This window comes from Spinacia oleracea, chromosome 6 (assembly GCF_020520425.1).
Source record: "Spinacia oleracea cultivar Varoflay chromosome 6, BTI_SOV_V1, whole genome shotgun sequence".
In the NCBI taxonomy this organism is placed as follows: Eukaryota; Viridiplantae; Streptophyta; class Magnoliopsida; order Caryophyllales; family Amaranthaceae; genus Spinacia; species Spinacia oleracea.
The window spans coordinates 113,245,690-113,266,655 of record NC_079492.1 but is presented as its reverse complement, the minus strand read 5'-3'; the positions used below and the strand labels follow the sequence as shown (position 1 = coordinate 113,266,655).

General features: G+C 37.6%; 1 protein-coding gene across 8 annotated transcripts; it reads right to left on the bottom strand.

The window, feature by feature from the left end:
• Positions 1-3,099: 3,099 nt before the first annotated feature.
• On the bottom strand, positions 3,100-18,461 carry LOC110785909 (uncharacterized). 8 transcript variants are annotated; one of them, XM_056831297.1, is made up of 8 exons: positions 8,645-18,461; positions 7,643-7,743; positions 7,150-7,193; positions 6,393-6,583; positions 5,270-5,340; positions 4,291-4,710; positions 3,777-3,950; positions 3,100-3,356 (listed from the first exon to the last, which is right to left on the bottom strand). In XM_056831297.1, exon 1 carries the CDS (start codon positions 16,486-16,488, stop codon positions 14,677-14,679), a length of 1,812 nt encoding a protein of 603 aa, XP_056687275.1. In that variant the 5' UTR covers positions 16,489-18,461; the 3' UTR covers positions 3,100-3,356; positions 3,777-3,950; positions 4,291-4,710; positions 5,270-5,340; positions 6,393-6,583; positions 7,150-7,193; positions 7,643-7,743; positions 8,645-14,676. The 8 variants fall into 8 exon arrangements, 7 of the variants coding, with proteins under 7 accessions (XP_056687275.1, XP_056687276.1, XP_056687277.1 ...); XM_056831298.1 differs by lacking the exon at positions 3,777-3,950; XM_056831299.1 differs by lacking the exon at positions 4,291-4,710.
• Positions 18,462-20,966: the final 2,505 nt, after the last annotated feature.

The following is a 20,966-nucleotide window of genomic DNA, read 5'->3' as shown; positions in this document are numbered from 1 at the left end:
CAGCCCCAAATTCGACGTGAAAAGGACACACAACACACAATTCATATTCTGAGTATTGACTCCAACCCCTAAGCCTAAGCCTCACGCTGCGAAATTGATCCCGCGTTCTGTCGCAATCGATCCAAAAACCGAACAGAACGTATCCTGTCCCTTGTAGCTGAAGAATTAAGCCCGGAAACTTGAGATTCGTTAAATAAAAGGAGAAATAGCAAAGCCAAAGTGGTTAGTTTTCTGAGAACCGTGACGCACCTCTCAAGGGTGCGTCGTAATGTGTCCCTTTGCATGATTTAATCGCTTTCCTCGCCCTTTTATAAAACTGTTAAACTATTAAATCTGATTGTTCTATCACGCCTAATAAAGATAATATCTTGGGAAATTGAACTATCATGCCAGGTCCCTTAAATCAATCTAAACAAGATAATCACGATCGATCTAGTATTATGTGTTGAATATTGTTAAAATCAATTCAGATTAGTTTAATAGTTAACGCATGTCCCTTCAATTATTTATGCTGAGCTAGTAAGGATATCCTGCCTCTGGAGTTATCGAAGAGCGAGTACTCCTCTCGGTAGTTACAGTCCCCCGAACCCTCAATCTCTACCTTGCGGGTGTACGTTGAGAGATCCCCACACCAGGGATCACAAGGTAACCTATGGCCGTCGTGGTCAAACATAATTGCACTCTCTTTACATCACGATAACCGGGTTTTGTCAGTTTTTCTCATTGTCGTTAAAAACTGAATGGCGACTCCTATATTACTAGTCAATTGGGTGTAAACTCACAGGAAATCCAATTACACTTGATTTGACAAAAAGAAACGTCACGCCCACGAGGGACGAGGTCACGCATTAGCCTCGTGCTTTTTCGACCCCCTCACACTCGCGGTCAAAGTGTTTAAAGAATCACTGTTGTTGTTGACGGATCCGAGGGTAAAGCTCGTGCTGATTCGGGCAAGAAAGTTGGTACCTATGGACGATATCCCATTCGTAGTGATTTCCCTCGTTTTTATGAAGAGGCAGATCCTCACTCAAGGCTTGCGCCGTGTCTGCATGACGTCTCTGGTCTTATTGGGCCTTTAAACAAAGTTCCCAATGGGGGGTGGCTAGTGGAGGCCAACGATACCAAACTGCATCAGGTGGCTGAGGGTTTGTATGGCATCCAATATTCTCCAGGGTATTGGTGCGAGATTCTAGAGAAGGAGAATGCTAGGGTGACCCACCCTCAGCTCCGAAGGATTTCATCGCGGTCTATTGTAATACCCCATATTTTTAGGTATATTTATTAATCATTTTATTCAATTTAATATATATTTTATATTAAACTATTTTTCATTCACTTTTATTCAATTTATATAGAAAGACACAACACAAGTTATAGTTGGTTAAGATGGTAGGAAGTGTAACTTTAACAAATGAGGTATGGTATTCGATCCTTGTTACACGATTATTTGGTTGTAAGTGGCAAGTCATGATGTTGATTAGTGGTGACGTGGCGTAATAAGGAGGGGTATACGTGTCACGTATACGTTCTTAAAAACGCCTATTAATATATTAGTATAGAATGAATTTGAAATTACTTTGTTAGTACGGAATATAATATCTTCCTCCTAACTATACGGGAGCGGCGAGGAGGATATCTGATATGGGTTGCAAACACATATCAGTCAACAAAATGACAAAATGAGGAAAAAATGAAGTACCATTCTGTAAAAAAAAAAGTACTATTTTTTTTTTAAAAAAAGTACCCATCAATTTCTTTTTTGTCTTTTTCCTATTTTATCTTTTGCAATGATATGCATTTGCAAGCACATATCAGATATGTAAAGATATTTCCTCCTAACTCTACCGCTATATAGAGTACGGAGTAGTTAATATTTTTTTTCCTGTTCAAGTGAGCAACAACTATATAATTAACTTTTATAAGGCACTAGTTGTTGGCCGGCGCGCTAACGCGCGCCGTCCCCCAAGTTAGCCAAAAAAGATAGTGAAATTATTATTGTCATAACATAGTAATTACAATTTAAAAGTTACTATATTTGTATTCACAAGAAAATACACTTGCTACGTATGAAATCGAAATTAAACACATTCTTCATTTAATAGCCATTTTGAACGTTGTATTCCATATAAACCAAGCTACGAAATTTATCACAACTTCAAACGCAACACATATAAAGTATCATTCTTACCACCAAAAACAATCAATAAGTGATACATACAATAATCCAACAAATCTTGAGAAAGCGAATAGAAAAATTATGGAGAACAAAGATTTTGACAACAAAATAACATTCAACTTTGCTGGTTGTTGCTTTTTTATCACAGCAATGATCATGATCTTTATAGTAGTTCCTGTTGCAAATAATATTAAATTGTTTACAAAGGAGGAATGCAGAGCTAGTAGGTAAGCTATTGTAAAATATAACCAAGATATACAAAATTGTTTTGTTGTAGGCTCCGTTTGGTAGGGCGTAAAACGTTTTCATGGAAAACGATTTTCCCCTTTTTAATCATTTTACGTTGTTTGGTTGGGTAAGGGATGTAAAACAATTTTCCATTACTCTCTCAAAGATGGAAAACTCTTTTCCATTTAAAAGGGAGGGAAACCACTTTTCCTTCTTTCCTCCTTACCTCCCTCTCCTTTTTTCCCATAAATCTTCACCATTTTCTCCCATTTTCCTTGAAGTTACCAAACAAAGGAAAACTAGTTTGGAATTGTGTTTTCCCTTGAAAACTATTTTCCATGGAAAATCGTTTTACAATGAAAATGTTTTACGCCTTAACAAACGGAGCCGTAATGTTATGTAGAAGATCGGAAGTTACAATTTATGGTAAATATAAGAAATATGATAAATTTTTAAAATGATGCCAAAGTTCAATTTGCATGTAATAGCGAACACAAAAACATAAATATGCTTGCAATATACGCATCATCGATAGTTTAGAATCGCAATAGCAAGCCAAAAGGTGTATGTCTAATTCTTAAAGTAGGAGAATTCAAGTTCCTCCATATTCGTCAAAAATTACCAAACATAAGAGATATAGTTAATAAGTTTTAATGTGCGATCAATAGCAAAATATAATTAGTGAAATAATGTAATTATTTGAGAGATTCAGCATATCGTTTATGGGTGTGTTAATCTTTGTTTAAATTAAAAGTGTAAATAAATAAATTATAACAATGTTTGTTTCAGCAAATTCCATAACGAAATAGAGAAAAGCACACCAACAAAAAAAATACATTTTGTATTACAAAATTAGAATGACCCTAAGTTGATATTAAATTGTGATATTCTTGGCCGTCATCTCGCTTCCTCATCAACCACATCACGAGTTTTCTTGTGGGAATGACTTAACCTTTAAATATTAAACAAAGAGAAGATATTAATGTTAAAAATAATATTAAATTGTAAACAAAGGAGGAATGCAGAGCTAGTAGCTAAGCCATTGTAAAATATGACCAAGCTCCATAAGAGGGGATGGGGATGCAGAGCTAGTAGCTAAGCCATTGTAAAATATAACCAAGCTCCATAAGAGGGGACGACGATGCAGTCATGCAGTGACACGGGGGGATTTGGATTCTGTAGTTTTCGGCTAAAATAAAATATAAGAATTAGCCAACATTAAGATAAACATAAACAGACAACCACTACTCCTGTGTCATCACTATCTACGATCTAAGACAAATCATTATCATCTCTATGTATGACTGATAAGGCCGTTAGGGCAAATACACCTTCAAGACCATGCTTTTAACAAGAGTAAGTTTGTGCTTACGGAATAATCATTGGTGAGCCATGAGGATTCTATAATATTTCTACCAATTTCTAACCACAAAGCTCAAGCCTGGAGTGTCGCTATGTAACCAGTTGAACTGTTGTACATTTGTTAGCTTGTACAAGAAAAAGAAAGGAACTTGCTACCAGCTGTCATGTGCCAAAGGGTTGAATACTGGATCAGTAAAAAAAGATAGTAAGAGACCAACATTTACATGCAACCAATGCACCACATGATATCTAGTTGTTTAATAGGTTTTGATCAAGATTTACTTTTGTTGTATTCATAAACCACATGACACAAGTCAATACCAAGCCCTCAAAGATTTGGAACGGAAAAAAAACCCATCAGATGGACGTTCACACATATTTCTTTTCAGGCAAAATATAACCTAGGCTAAGAAAACTCTCAGATATTAGCTACTAAACCGATGTACAAAAACCAGCTTAGCATGGTTTTATAAATAAAGACTGCCCAAAATCGAAACATTAAGAGTCAGGACATGGTCATCTACCTTAAGTGAAATGCATAGGGGTCGTCTCCATTGACATATGAATTCATAGACCCTTTAGAGAACAATGCTCTGATGGTAGCCCACTTTTGACATTTTAGTGAATGTGACCTGGACTTGGAATTAAGATCTCAGTGACAACAACTCTATTAAGAATTGCATCTACCATGGGGTTAAGTTCCAAAGACTGATGATCTTAACTTTATGCATTTGGGTGAACATGACTTGGGCTTGTGTTTAAGAATTCAGGGGCATCCGTATCGACAGAAGAAACAGCTACATCAGGAATTACCCCAGGGTTTTGTTCTGGAGACTGGTGTCCACTTTCGACTTTTGGGTGATCTAAATATAAGCTTTTAAAGATATCATTTGAGACTCCTACATTGACAGAAGCAGCCTTATGAAGGATCACAACAAGAACAGCTGTAGCAACACAATAAAGCACAACAGACAGAAAAGAGTTAAATGGAAAATATCCAATTGTTGCCATATAAGATACCTATTTGGAGATCAATAAAAGAGTGTCAGTGTGACACAAATGTCGAATGATTAACAAAAAATATGTTATAACACAAAAGGATGTAAATTTCATGCAAAATAAGCAAACCAGTTAAAATTCTAGCTGAGGTTCTGGTAAATTTTCATAACAGAGACTTGACAATTTGACATGTCCAAGATGTTATTACATTTCAGGTTTTAGTTACATAGGAGCTATTAGCTACTGTACAATGACCATTTTTGTTGCTTAATATCAGACCAAACAATCATATCCAATTATACATGATGAATAGTTGAATACAGTACAATATAAAGGTTACATAAGGTTGTGGGCAAGGCATCTACAAAATTAACTTGATTACCCATTAGTCCATTACCCAAACAAACAAAATGTGCTTTCAGTCACATCAAATTCCATTAAAGATGCAAAAAATAAAAACAGGATAGCATAATAAAACAGAAAGAGCTATAATGACTAACGCACAATCACGGAAGATATAGGCCTGCTTGGATGCAACACGCATAGAGAATTTAGGGGCAGCAGTAACATTGACACTTGAAAGACGAAGGGAGGAAGTCGAGAGAGACGATTGCAGTGTGAATCGATCAGCAGCAAAAAAGAATAAGTACATGAAGAAGTCAGCTTCATAAGTAATAAGATAACTTCAATGCAATTTACACTAACTATTAGTCAATAAAGGTTAACTATTACTTCTCATAGTTTTTGTAAGATGTTATACTAAAGCAGACTACACTTGTTAACTGTTTGAGTCGTTGCCAACAAATTTTTCAAGTGTGGAACAAAACTACCAGTCATCACAGAATACAACGATAAGTCAATAATCAACATGAAGTTCGGCAATCCACCAGTGTAGCTGACTTTCAGGACTTCACCCATAGGAAAAAGTAAAGCTACTGCTGCAATTCAGCAGAACAATAACACGTCTAATGCAAGTATGCAATCTCTAGAACGTAAATTACCTTTGTGATAGAAAAGAAATGGACACCCATGACTGTTGTTCTAAACAAAACAAAAAAAACAGGCTAAAGTTTGGGAACTATACTCTGCATCTCCTGCACCATATAAACAGCTGCACACCTTCACATCCCAAACTATTACTTGTATATGACTAACTTTAACCACAAAAGGGTAACTTTTAAGCAAACAAGTACCTTGGATACATTAATTTCATATCAACATACATTATACCACAGAGAATAACAAAAACTACCAATCCAATTTCCATCAAATTCAACAATATTATATTATAAATTAACCATCAAATCATAACAAGCAGCATTAATAAATAAATTCTATCCAATTTCAATTAGAGCAACAATGATGTTACATCGGCGAATTGCGATAAAATAAAGCTCAATTATCGAGTATTAAATTGACTAATAAAAATGGCAAGAACAAAAGAGAAGCATCAAGACAACAACTACTTAGAAAATCAATTGAAATCAAATCAATCAGGTATACTAATAGAGAACTTTTCACTCTCAATCTATCAAAACAATAACTAAATCCAAATATTTTGAATGTATACCCAGGCTCCTCAATCTATCAAAAAAAAAAACTAATTTCAAAGATATTGATTACATACCTATCTACGAATTGGAGTGAAGATCAATCGCATGAGGAAATTTCAAGCTCGGATTTGCAGAATTTGAACGCCTTTTGAATCCAATAGCAAAATCGATCGCAAATCACCTTCAATCTCGTTACCTCTACATCAATCTTATCGCTTTTTGGCAGCCTTCAAAACTTCTTCAATCTACCCATTTTCCCAATTCCCTGTATTAAGAGAAAAATACATTAATTACTTTTTATCCTGTAACTTAGGCGAATTACAAAAGCAAGAACCATGCAGCTAAATCTAAAGTCATATCTACACGGAGAAAACGAAAATGAACAACGTATAGGGCCATTTCATAAATCCCATCATCTTACCTTTTAATTGCGTGTAAGTAATATGAAAAACAATATTACTCCGCTTAGAGCATCAGACTCTTAGCCCACTCTTAAAGAGAGAGAAATTTTAAGAGTTAGCTCTTAATAAAAAAGAGTTAACTCTTATTTTAGAGGTTGATTAAGACATCCTTTAAATAAGAGGTAACTCTTAGAAATAAGAGTGGGGTGAGGTGGATGATTGTGGGAATATTATATAAATTTTTTGATATTTTTGTTACAAAAAATAAAAATAAATACATGTAAAAGGTGTTTAAGAGGGAGTAACTAAGAGATAGTTATTTCTTGGATTTTTTAATAGGTAACTCTTATTAAGAGAGGGTGATGAGGTGGATGAAGAAAGAGATTAAGAGTGGGTAAATAAGAGTGACCCTTATAATTGATGCTCTTACCACTATAGCTGCAATCTTGGGACCACATGACTTGGCGCTGTCACCTGCAATTCAGAAGACCGATAGAATAAGTAGAAGCTTAAGCAAGCTAGAATATGTGACTGGCAGATAAAATAACGACTCTTGTAGCCTTCCGGTAACAAGTATGCAAAACTTGAGTTTCTAACTATTAATGTACGTGGTATCTAACCAAAGAAAATTACTGATAGTATTTCTTCAGTACTTTCCCTCGTTGAAAATCAAAGTATTTCACAGATGTAAACAATCAACAACAATAACAACAACAACAACAACATTCTAGTATCAATCCAACTATGAGAAATGGAGAAGTATTAAATAATGCAAATTACATGCTAAAATTTAAAAGACACAAATGCAGCGCAAAAATTACTCAAAGAATAATATTTTTTAGACTCCAGCAAGTCATCATCAACTGGCCTCTTGCTTGCAACCAATTCAAGTTTGCATTGACTTGTATCAAAATCCAACTTACCCAAGGTGGAAGATGAAACGCGATTGTGTAGTTTATTGCCTCCTTCTGCAAATTAATGAATGTCAAACAATTCACTACTCCATGTCATCAACCAATTCCACCTACATAAGCATACACCATACATGATGTTAGTTTCACAGAGTTCCTCAAGAGGGGGGTGAATTGATATTTTACGGTTTTACAAAAATTAAACTACTAGGAACAGAAACAGTAAAATATGCAAACGAGATTTAGCGTGGAAAACTCTCTAGGCCCAATAGAGAGGAAAAAAAAACCACGGCCCCTTTGGGGACTTAAACACATTCACTAGTTAGGCAAAACAACTCAGTTTCTTTACAAGCCTAATCTACTCGGGCCACAATCTGTTAGTCGCCTCTGACTACAGATGACCAGGAACAACCCCTCGTTGTTCCTTCCCTTATAGAAACAGTCCCTCAACTGCTTCTCCTCACAGATCTCTTGTGAGATCTTCTCTCTTGCTCAAGTAAGCCTGACTCAGGCTTATCATACAATAACTCAACACTTTAGATTGAAACAAAGAAATATTAAACTAATACTAATACAAGATATAAGACCACGTAACAAATACTGCTCTATATGGGAACAGGAACAGACTCTTTAAAGATTAAGACTTTAAGGGTAATGCCTGAAAGCTTCCGGTTAATGTAAATAAGTCTGATAAAAAACTTTCGCAGAGAACTTAAGGTGTATATATAAGAAACTAGGAGTTTACCCTAGATTCTAATTCAACACAATTCGGGACTCTTTTCAAAAGATAGATTTTCGCAAATAACATCTTTAAAACGCGTTTAGATAAAATCAATCTTTACGGATTTGAGAGTTGTGAATTAACTCAAAACGTTTAAGAGTTTAACCTTAAGTAAAATAGTAAAATCAGTTTTGTATATCGACACTTATCTTTTATAAAACAAAACTGATTTAGGACTCTATGAAATATTCTGTTCCCATACTAAGATGTATTTATATCTACTGATCTTATACCTTTCTGGACTCTATTTGACTTGCTGGGCTTCATACTCCTTGGCCCATGATTTAATCTGTCCATACGCTTTAGACTTGTACTCTTCATAATGTTGGACTCAATTTCCTTGTTGCTTCACAGCTTGCCTCGTTGTGTACTTGTCCTAGCTTATAGTGACTTGCTCCTGTCATTCTTTATTTCAACAATCAGTAGAGTGTAAGCTTATCATCATCAAAACCCAGGAATCAACAATTTCCCCCTTTTTGATGATGACAACCTTACAACTTAATAAAACTAAAATATATATGAATGACTGAGGAATGGAACATGTAACCTGACAATCAAGTACCAAGATCAATCTTAGCCAGGCACAGAAGAGTCACTGAGGTGTCGAACCTATGTATAGATACCAATAGTTTTGAACACAAGTTGCCCCTCTTAATATCTTCCCCCTTTGGAATTATCAAAAAGGGTGCAAGGGAAAAACGGTTTCTCGAAGCAGAAGAAAGAGCATATGTGAATTATGTTACCCTTCCAATCAGATAGACATCATGCAGCTCAAGTCGGTCAACGAGTTTGACCGCACCCCTGCAAGGAAAACAAGGAAAACGCAACAAAGAGCACAATACAAGCAAACAATCCTACAAGTCAATGTGGGTCAACTATCAGAACGTAGGAAAAGCGCACTAATGATCATTAGTCATAAACTTGGCGCATCAAAACCAACCAAAAAAATTGTTTAGAGAGCAGGCAAAGATAAAATTGTTTGTGAGATAGCAGAAATATAGGGGGTGGGGTAAGCACAGGTTGTAGCGGGGTCAAGGTTGAGGTGCAGCATCATCAGCAGGAGCCACCTCTTCTATCACCATGTCAGCTAGGCGCTCCGTCATGTCATTGAAGAACTCAGCCTGGTCCTGCTGCATCTTATGTATCAGCTCCTGTAAAGATGTGACAGCAGACAGCAGAACAACATTGTCTAGCTGTAGTTGATCTACCTTGGTCATTAGGAGTTGAATTGAGCCATCTGGTGAGGGAGAAGTAGACTGAGTTTTCCCTTCCTTGTCCGAGTCAGAATCCTCAACTCGGTACACCGGAGGTACTCCCTTGGAGGAACTAGCGAGACGGCTGCTACGGCGAATAGGCTGAGTGGACACAGGGGAGAGATGAGGCTGTTGAATAGGTGAGGCAGATGGTTTTGGACTTTGTTGTTTTGGACCCGCATTGTGAGACACATCCTCGGACTGACCCTCTTCTTCTTGACAGGGAAAGGCCACCTCTCCCTCTTCCTCAGAAAATTCCTCCTCATCATCTACGTCTTCTTCTCCCTCTTCTTCCTGAGGTGTAGTATCTCCCACATTCGTCTTACCAACGCAGACGACTCCATCAACTACACTCAAGCTGATCCCATTCAAGCAAGCTTTGTTAAGGATATGGGCTGGAGTAAGAGGTTCAGCTGTGTAACAAGTAAGGTCAACTCCAACCTTTCTCATGATGAAGGTAAGAAGAGACCCATACCCAATCATATTGTTCTGGGAGATGGAGTGAGTGAGATGGGAAATAAAAACAACAGGAAAGTTTATTTGGCGTTGGGATTCTAGGAGAAAAATGTAGATCAGATCTAACCTGCTTGCCAAAGCACGTTTGTCATGACGCGGAACAAGACCCCTTCGTACCACATTAAAAAGGACTTTTTGATATGGAGTGAGGACAGACTGGTTGAGAGCTTTTGGGTGCTTACCTTGACCACCAAAATAAGAGTAAACTTCCTTCATTGTTGCACCCCCGAGCTCAATTAGACCCTTACCCTTGTGCTAGACTTCCTCTCCTAACATTGGGACTTTGAACCAAGACCCCAATTTCTCAGCATCGAAGCTAAATTGCTTCCCATTAACCTCAGAACTACAAACCCCCTTTTGATTGACAAAGTTTGAGCGAAATTCCCCCATTGCTTCTGGATACATGCAAGCTTTAGAACAAACCTCAAAAAGATAAGTCCAACCTTGAGACTCGATCGACTCCAACAACTCTACAAACCCTACTTCTCGACACCAACCAAAATCTATGCTAAGACCAGGGAGCATACGATCGGGGGGAAAATAGAAAAACTTTGTGGGTTCGAGTTTTACCTTCTTCTCAACTGGAAGATGAGGTTCCCCCTGAGTCAAAGCAGCGACTTCCTTCTTCAAGACCAGCTTTCGTTTGGTGGTGAGTTTTGCAGTTGATTTTGTGGCTGATGGTTTGGGAGTTGGTTGTTTGGGAGGCATTGTTTCTGGATGAATGGTTTGAAGAGGTATGACGGTGATGATGGGTGTAGAAGGAGAAGATGAACTTGTAGGGTTTAGGAAATGAAGTTTGTAGAGGGTCATGATTTTATAGGGAAGGCTGTTGCGATTTACTAGGAGAGATAAGTTAATTTTTGAATTTTAAAAATTGGGGATTTGATAAGAAGGAGGGGATGTTCCGAGAATTTTATAGGCGGAATGATTGGAATGGGAAGAGTTTTTTTGTTGGGAATCGGAGTGTGGGAAGCGTGTTTGAGTGAATAAAAATGGAATAGTAATGCATGCACCGGGTTTTGTAAGATTCGATGAATCAAATTAAATGCTTTCCATTCATTTTTAGTATTCCCACTTAGACCTCGAATTGAAAGCAAGTATTGGAAACAAGCGATTACCTTAATAGTGTGCAGATGTGGCTGTGGTAATGCACACAGCTGGATTTTGGAATCTGAGTCTGATTGTTAGTCCATTCAAGAAGAAAATTTTCATATTAAAAAAAAACGTAATAATAATTTTTTTTTTTTTTGTTTTTTTTTTTTTTGTTTTTAATAATATCCAGTGAAGTTAGAAAGTAAGTAAGGGCAACAGTTATCATTGTAATCGTATCATACCAAGTTCTAACCTTAGCTTGTCATGTATGTCCCTGTTAAGTGGTTTGGTCAAGATGTCAGCTACTTGATCTTCTGTGGGACAGAATTCAAGTTTGACCAGTTCCTTTTCCACATAGTCTTTTAGAAAGTGATGCCGAATGTGAATGTGTTTGACTCTTGAGTGGTGGACTGGATCTTTTGATATGCAGATGGCACTAGTGTTGTCACACAGAATAGGAACACATTTTAATTTCATACCAAAGTCTCTAAGTTGTTGTTTGATCCATAGCATTTGGGAACAACATGAAGCAACAGCTACATATTCGGCTTCTGTTGTGGATAATGCCACAATGTTTTGTTTCTTGGAAGCCCAGGAGACTGCACATGCTCCTAGGAACTGCACCATCCCTGATGTGCTTTTTCTGTTTACTAAATCACCTGCATAGTCAGCATCTGTATATCCTTTGAGATCAAAGTGATCATAGTTAGGGTACCATAGGCATAAGTCATCTGTTCTTTTTAGGTGTCTTAGAATTCTTTTGACTGCTGTGAGATGGGATTCCTTTGGATTAGATTGAAAGCGGGCACAGACACCTACACTGAATGCAATGTCTGGTCTGCTTGCTGTGAGATAAAGTAAGGAGCCTATCATACCTCTGTATCTTGTTTGATCAACACTTTTACCTTCTTGATCCTCATCTAGTCTTTTAGTTGTTCCCATTGGTGTGTGGTTGCTTTTAGCAGACTCCATTCCATATTTCTTGATGAGATCCTTTATGTATTTCTGTTGATGTATCATGATGCCTTGTTCCGTTTGTTTGATTTGAAGACCTAGGAAGAAGTTATGTTCTCCCATCATGCTCATTTGAAATTCTTGCTGCATTAAGTCAGAGAATTCCTTGCAAAGATCTTCGTTAGTAGCACCAAATATAATATCATCAACATAAATTTGAACTATTAGTATGTCTGTATTTCTTGACTTAAGGAACAAGGTTCTATCAACTTTACCTCGATTGAATTTATTGTCTAGTAGGAAGTGAGAGAGTCGTTCATACCATGCTCTTGGAGCTTGTTTTAATCCATATAGTGCTTTGTCCAGCTTGTACACATGTGAGGGGTATTCTGGATCTTCAAATCCTGGTGGTTGTTCCACGTAGACTTCTTCCTTGAGACGTCCGTTTAGGAACGCACATTTTACATCCATTTGATAGAGTTTGAACCCCATGTATGATGCAAACGCTATAAGTATACGTATTGCTTCCATTCTGGCAACTGGAGCAAATGTCTCTTCAAAATCTATCCCTTCTTGCTGATTGTACCCTTTGACGACCAATCTGGCTTTGTTCCTAGTAATGGTTGCATGCTCATCTTGTTTGTTTCGGAATACCCACTTTAGGCCTATTACTCTGTTGGCTAAGGGTGTGGGCTCAAGATGCCATACTTTATTCCTTTCGAATTCATTGAGTTCCTCCTGCATGGAAATGATCCAATCAGAGTCAGTTAGTGCCTCTTTATAATTTTTAGGTTCAATCATTGATAAATAAGCATAAAAAGCGCAAAAGTTTTTAAGTTGTTATCTCGTTGTTGTTCCTCGTCCAAGATCACTAATTATTTGGTCAAGTGGATGTGAGCTTTGATGTTTCCAAGGTCTGGGTTGGAATGGTGTAGTGGCTTCTTCAGCATGCTGTTCTACTTGAGCATTTGGTTCCGTATGATCCTCAGTTTGCGTCTGTTCCACTTCAATTGTGCCTCCTTCAGGTGTTTCAACATCCTGAGCCTGTTCTTCTATTTGAGAAGTCCTTCTTACTTCTTCGTCTTCAGTTTCTCTTGTGAGTCCTAGTTCAAAGTTTCCTTCAGGGGTTGTACCTGTAACAGAGTTTTGGGAGTCAGTTTCATCAAATATAATATGTATGCTTTCTTCCATGCACATGGTCCTTTTGTTGAATACTCTATATGCTTTGCTGTTTGAAGCATATCCCAAGAATATAACTTCATCACTTCGTGCATCAAATTTTCCCAGTTGATCTTTTCCATTGTTGTGGACGAAACACTTGCATCCAAAGATTCTGAGATGTGTTATAGAGGGTTTTCTTCCTCTATATAATTCATATGGGGTTTTGTTTTTGATTGCTCTAATTAACACTCGATTGAGCACATAGCATGCTGTGTTTAGAGCTTCGGCCTAGAAACTTTTTGGAAGTCCACTAGCAATCAGCATTGTCCTTGTCATGTCTTCAAGAGTTCGATTCTTTCTTTCTACCACACCATTCTGTTGAGGAGTTCTAGGTGCAGAGAAGTTGTGATATATTCCTGATTCTTTACATAGGTCATCAAATTTCTTGTTTTGGAATTCAGTACCATGATCTGATCTGATGTGGACCAGTTTGTGATTGCTTTGTCGTTGGACCCTAGAGGCAAATTCCACGAATTCTTCAAATGTTTCTTCCTTGCTGGCTAGGAAAATTACCCATGTGTACCTTGAGAAGTCATCTACAATTACAAGCACATATCTTTTTCCACTTCTGCTTTGAGTTATCATTGGTCCGCATAAATCCATGTGGATCAGCTCCAGTGGTCTTGTTGTACTGATTATTCCCTTAGACTTGAAGGAAGTCCTTACTTGTTTTCCTTTGATACAGGCATCACATACTGATAATTTTGCGAACTTGGTATTCGGAAGACCTGTGACTAAATTTTTTGAATTCAACTTGTTCATTAGAGAGAAACTAGCATGACCAAATATTTTATGCCACAATAATGGATCATCTTCAATAACACTGAGACAGGTCAGATTGGAGTGAGGAACAGAGTTAAGGTTAACCACATATGTGTTCCCTTTCCTCTATCCCTCTAAGATCACCGTATCAGTGTTACTGTTGATAATCAGACATTTATTCGAGAAGAATTTAGCATAATTTCCTTTGTCACAGAATTGAGAGATGCTTAACAAGCTATGTCCTAGACCTTCAACTAAAAATACATTATCGATGGAGTGAGACTTTGACTTACCGACCTTGCCAATCCCAATGATGTTACCTTTTTTATTATCGCCAAAGGTCACAGTTCCACCTTCATAGGTCGTGAGTGAGAGAAATCTGTTTCTGTCTCCTATCATGTGCTTGGAACATCCGCTGTCTAGATACCATGTGTTGTTCCCCCTCACTTCGACCTGCATGAGAATTTTTAGTTAGAGTTTTTAGGAACCCAGCATAGCTTGGGTTCCTTGCTTGGAATCAAATCGCTTTTCTTTACCCATTTAGTTCTGGTGTGTTCTATGTTCTTTTCCAAGCCTTTTTGGTTTTTGGGACATGAGTTTCTGTAATGACCAATTAGACCACAAAAGGAGCATACTATGTCACTGTAGAGATCTACTCTAGTCTTTCTAGGGTGACGTTTCTTATAATTGAAACCTAGTCCTTCTGTGTGTTTGGTTCTAGCTTCTTCTATCCATTTAGGTGTTCCTTCTATTCTGTGTCTAGTCTTTCTAGCTAGTTCATCTTCTAGGTTGGTCTTTTCTTGGTGAATCTTGACTAGTTCCAGTTGAGTTCTTTCTAGTTCACCTTTGTAAAGGCTTTTAGTCTTGGCTACTTCTAGATCAATCAATTCTTGTTTTAGCCAGGTGTTTTCAATTCGCAAGGCTTCACAGATTTCTTTTATGTGGAGGTTCTGATCAAAGAGGTTAAAGAACCGATTGTCTATATCTATGTTAGTATTTTTTTTCCATTCTAGCTCATCAGTAAGTTCCTTTATGGTAGTCTGGTGTTCTTTATCAGAGTCTAACTTTTCTTTTAGGAGATCCTCATAATCACTAGTGAGACAGGAAAGTAGGTCAAACAATTCTAATTTGGAAAGAGATTCAAGTTTATTTTTAATTTGAGCGAGACTTGCCTGGAATTTTTCAGATTCTGAGTCAGATCCATCTTCTTCATGTTCAGCTACAAGGCATAGGTGAGCTGTTTCTTCGTTGGGTTGTTCCTGTTCCTCATCCGAAGAAGTGTCTCCCCATGCAGCAATCATGGCCTTTTTTACCTCAGTTTTGGAGAATGAGTTCCTGTTATCTTTGAATCTGTCTTTGGTTGTTTCCTTTCCTTTTCCTCGTTCTTGATCCCAGAGAGGACATTCCCTAATACGATGTTCCAAGTTTCCACACTTATGGCATCCAGTATCAGTTTTGGAGAATTTCCGGTTAGGTTTGCCTCTGTGATCTCCATCTTTATAGTTTCTGAACATTCTTCTGAATCTCCTAGCAAATAGGGCTGTTTCCTCACCCTCTTCAGAGTTTTCATCATTTTCAGTTTTTAGAGCGAGAGCCCTATTTTTGTTATTCTCTGAAGGTCGTGCATTTAGTTGCAGTTCATGAGTCAGGAGGGATCCAGCTAGTTGTTCCAGGTTAAACTTGGTGAAGTCTTTAGTTTCCTGAAGAGAAGTTACCTTGGCCATCCAGGGATCCTGTGGAAGACTTCTTAGAACCTTTCTAACTTGTTCCTCAGGGGTTATGATTTTGCCAAGAGAGTTCAATTCATTGATGATGTTAGTGAAGCGGGTGATCATGTCTTGAATTGTTTTAGAAGGCTTCATGGTGAACAACTCATACTGGTGCATTAAAAGATCAATCTTTGATCTTTTGACTTCGTTTGTTCCTTCATGAGTAACTTGGAGCAGATCCCAAATTTGCTTCGCATTCTTGCATCCCATTACTCTATTGTGCTCGTTTGGACCTAGTCCACAGTGAAGAATTTTGACAGCCATGGCATTAAGCTCGAGCTTTTCGTAGTCGGCTTTGTCAAATTCAGCAATTGGTTTAGGAACGGTTTCACCAGAGGTGTTTAGCTTAGTGACTTGGAAGTCTCCAACTTCAATGACTCTCCATACTTGATAGTTCTCAGCCTTGATAAAGATCTCCATCCTATTTCTCCAATATGAATAGTATTTGCCACTAAACATTGGAGGTCGTTGAGTTGAGTATCCCTCTTCGAGTTTCTCAGTGGTGTTCATAGCTTCAGAATCATTTTTCCCGATAGAATTACCTGCAGTTAAAGGGTTCTGGCTCTGATACCAATTGTTAGTTTCACAGAGTTCCTCAAGAGGGGGGGGTGAATTGATATTTTACGGTTTTACAAAAATTAAACTACTAGGAACAGAAACAGTAAAATATGCAAGCGAGATTTAGCGTGGAAAACTCTCTAGGCCCAATAGAGAGGAAAAAAACCACGGCCCCTTTGGGGACTTAAACACATTCACTAGTTAGGCAAAACAACTCAGTTTCTTTACAAGCCTAATCTACTCGGGCCACAATCTGTTAGTCGCCTCTGACTACAGATGACCAGGAACAACCCCTCGTTGTTCCTTCCCTTATAGAAACAGTCCCTCAACTGCTTCTCCTCACAGATCTCTTGTGAGATCTTCTCTCTTGCTCAAGTAAGCCTGACTCAGGCTTATCATACAATAACTCAACACTTTAGATTGAAACAAAGAAATATTAAACTAATACTAATACAAGATATAAGTGTGAGGTTATGATACATATGACATTACATAGATCATGCGGAAACAACCATTAACCCAGGACAACATATTATTTACACATAATCATATAGCATAATTTAGATGCATACTCTTTGTTGCGTGCCCTCCCTAGCTGCGCCCGAACCGAACAAGAACAAGTCTTTAGGACTCCAAGTGTCGTCCCTCCGTAGATAGTCCACAGCACGTCCGGATCCGCCTTAAGATTGACCAACTAGAATCGCCCTTAAGGTACTAGAAAATTTTGGCACTTTATGAGCAAGATGTGTGTTTTAATTTTCTCTCAAAAAACTCACTTTTTGAATACTTTGAAACTTGTTATAAATTGTGAGCCCTAGCCTCATATTTATAGGGGTATGGAAAGGGAATCGAAATCCTATTCAGATACAAATTAATTAAACCTAGAATCCTACAAGAACTCTAATTTAATTAATTTATCAAATAGAATTAGGAATTTAATCATTAACCGAACTCTGCATGTTTTAGGAAACGTGCACGAACACAAACACTTGCACACACACGCACGGCAGCCACGATGGGCCCCCATGCGTGCGCGCGAGCAGCAGCCCACGCAGCGCCCGCGCGCGCTGCGCGCTGTGCGCGCTGCGCAGCCTGCTGGGCCTGGCCTTGCGCTGGGCCTGGCGTGGCTGTTTGTGCGGCGCGCTTGGCTTGCTGGGCGATGGCCTGGTTTCGTGCTGGGCCTCGTCCGGCAGGCCTCGTCCGATGCTTATTCGTACGATGCGCTTCCGATTAAATTTTCCGATTCCGGAATTCATTTCCGATACGAACAATATTTAATATTTCCGATTCCGGAATTAATTTCCGTTTCGAACAACTATTTAATATTTCCGTTTCCGGAATTATTTTCCGATTCCGGTAATATTTCCGATTCTGACAATATTTTCGTTTCCGGCAATATTTCCGATTCTGGCAATATTTCCATTTCCGATAATATTTTCCGATACGTACCATGTTTCCGTTTCCGGCAACATCTACGACTTGGATAATATTTATATTTCCGATACGATCCATATTTCCGTTTCCGGCAATATCATCGTTTCCGGAGTATTCATTTCTTGCCTGTGACGATCTTAGCTCCCACTGAAACCAAGATCCGTCGGTTCCGAATATTCATAGATGGAGTATTTAATGCCATTAAATACTTGATCCGTTTACGTACTATTTGTGTGACCCTACGGGTTCAGTCAAGAGTAAGCTGTGGATTAATATCATTAATTCCACTTGAACTGAAGCGGCCTCTAGCTAGGCATTCAGCTCACTTGATCTCACTGAATTTATTAACTTGTTAATTAATACTGAACCGCATTTATTAGACTTAATATAGAATGCATACTTGGACCAAGGGCATTATTTCCTTCAGTCTCCCACTTGTCCTTAGGGACAAGTGTGCATTTCCTAATTCCTTTGTCGCTCGATGCTTGCTCTTGAACATAAGGTAAGAGTTTTCATCCTTATTATGTCCAGAGGTGTTCCTCGGTTTCAGAGTTCAACTGATCAAATAAACAGATAATCATAGCCTATGATTCATCCGAGCACGGCCATGCATTTCACAGTTTCTAGCTCTCCGAGTGGCCTTGTACAACTTTTAAGCATCTCATCCCGATTTATGGGAGGACAATCCCAATCTTGCGATCTTGAGATTAGACTTCGTTTGATAGGTGATTACCTGAGCGTTGCCTTTATAGCCTCCTTTTACGGTGCGACGGTTGGTCAACGTCAAAGCAACCAGTTATCAAACAAGTAATCTCAAATCACTCAGGTATTGAGGATTTAGTGTCTAATAATTTAATGAAATTTACTTATGACAGACTTTCATCTCTTACAGTAAAGTTTCATAGGTCTTGTCCGATACTAGTCTTCCCAAAGTAAGTATCTATGCAAATGATTATGACATTGCCATGTCCACATAGTTCAAGAAACCGAACTACTAGTCATCTTGCATTCTAGTCGTCTAACGTTTTCTATGCGTCCAATTTTATAGAAAACTCCGACTAGGGACCATTTTCAACCTTTGACTTTCAAGTTCACTTGATAGACATTTCTTAGTCACAGGACTGGTCCTGACAGTCTATCTTGAATATATCGTCAAATTTGAAGGGACTCATCATTTAATACTAAACCAAGATTAAATGGAATATGAAAATACATTTCATATATGATAAATGTTCAACCCCAATGTTTTATAACCATGGGCCTCAAACCCATCTTCTAAAACAATTCGTGGAATTCAAAGCTATGCTTGATTTCCAGTGCGACAATGTGAGTGTTGCTTCTCACTTGTTGCATAGGTTTAGTTATCATTCTTTGCCAATCTTAATATCCTTTTTCATCGAATGTTCTTCGAGATATGATGAATAAGATCTTTTGAGTTTGTTTATTATGCGATCTAGTCTTTCTTACTTCGATGGTGGTTTTACTCATTTTGCAATGAAGAACCATCAAGTTAGCAGACGTTTTTCTTGCTTCAAGAGTGGTTCTACGCATTTTTCAATGAAGAACCATCAAGCCAGCAGATAGGTGATCTACCCAAGTTCAGTGAAGAACTTTAAACAACCCTGTTTTATTGCTTCTTAGGCAACAATCACTTTTACTTCAACTGTATAGGTTGCTAGTGATGCTTTGTTTGGATTTACCTATCCAAGCAGTTCATAGATATGTGGAAGATTCTCCAACTATATCTTAGAACATAGAAATTATTATTTTAATTTCCCACGCAACAACTCATGGTCTCCAATCCATGTTGCCATTTTAAAACACGATACTCTATAGCTCGTCCTTATCAATGGTTAACTCCAAAGGGTCTTGCTTGATCCTTTGCCAGTGTTTATGCGTGTAGCATCAATATTTAGCATATCTTTATTTCCTTGAATCAAGAACTATTCCTATGTACCTTTTCAAGTACCATAAGTATTCTTGATCTCAATCTAGTTGATCTTCACTTAGATCAATAGAGATTGGTATATGTTCGTCATGCCTAAAGTCATACGATATATTTTTGGCGATCCTCATATTATATCATACATGATAAATTCTTTTGCAGAATAATTCCCAATTGAATTCTATTCATGTAACTTTAGCTTATCCAGTTTCAGTAGATACTAAATTCAGCTAAATTCTTTGACATATAATATAGGTTAAGAATCTTATTTAGATCCTTTGATGTTTAACTTAGTAAATGCTTATACATAGTTCAAACATCCTTTACTTAGATTTATTCATATGGGTCGAATATCTCCAATGGAGACTTTCGTGTTTGATTTAGTAAATGTCATTACTTAATCTAAAACAATATTATAAGATCTTTGTAAATAGATCTTAATACCCAATATGTACTAAGTTTCGCCATGGTCCATTATTGATGAATAATTTCAAATCTAAGTAATTAACATTTGAATGTTATTTCATAATAGAGAGATATGTGTGTGATACACATAGGACCAATTAAGTTTTACGTACTCCCACTAAACTTCTTATATATCTATAAGAATCATGTATATTTTATGAAACTAAAATACTTATTAGCTTCACTAAAATACAATTCCAATTCCCAATTGCTTGCTTAAATCTGTACTTAGATTTCCTAAGCTGGCATTCATTTCAAGCATTATTTGGATCCACAAATCCTATGACATGACATGTACATAGTTTTCTTCCAACATTTGATTGAGGAATATGTTTTGTCATCCAATTGCCATATGTACCAATATGCAATCATTGCTTGATTTATAGACTTGAGCATTACGATTATGCATGAGGTTTCAACACAATCCATGCCATGAATTTGCTTGTAACCTTTTAGCAACTAATCTAGCTTTGTGTTGTGAACACAATTTCATGTTTGATGGTTTTTATCCTTAAAACAGACTTGCAACCAATAGGTGTGAAACTATTCTTGCAAATCAACAAAATTTCAATTTTGTCATCAAAAC

What these genes read in the sequence shown, in the direction of transcription:
- LOC110785909 (XM_056831297.1), bottom strand. Translation starts at nt 16,488, where the DNA reads ATGAACACCACTGAGAAACTCGAAGAGGGATACTCAACTCAACGACCT.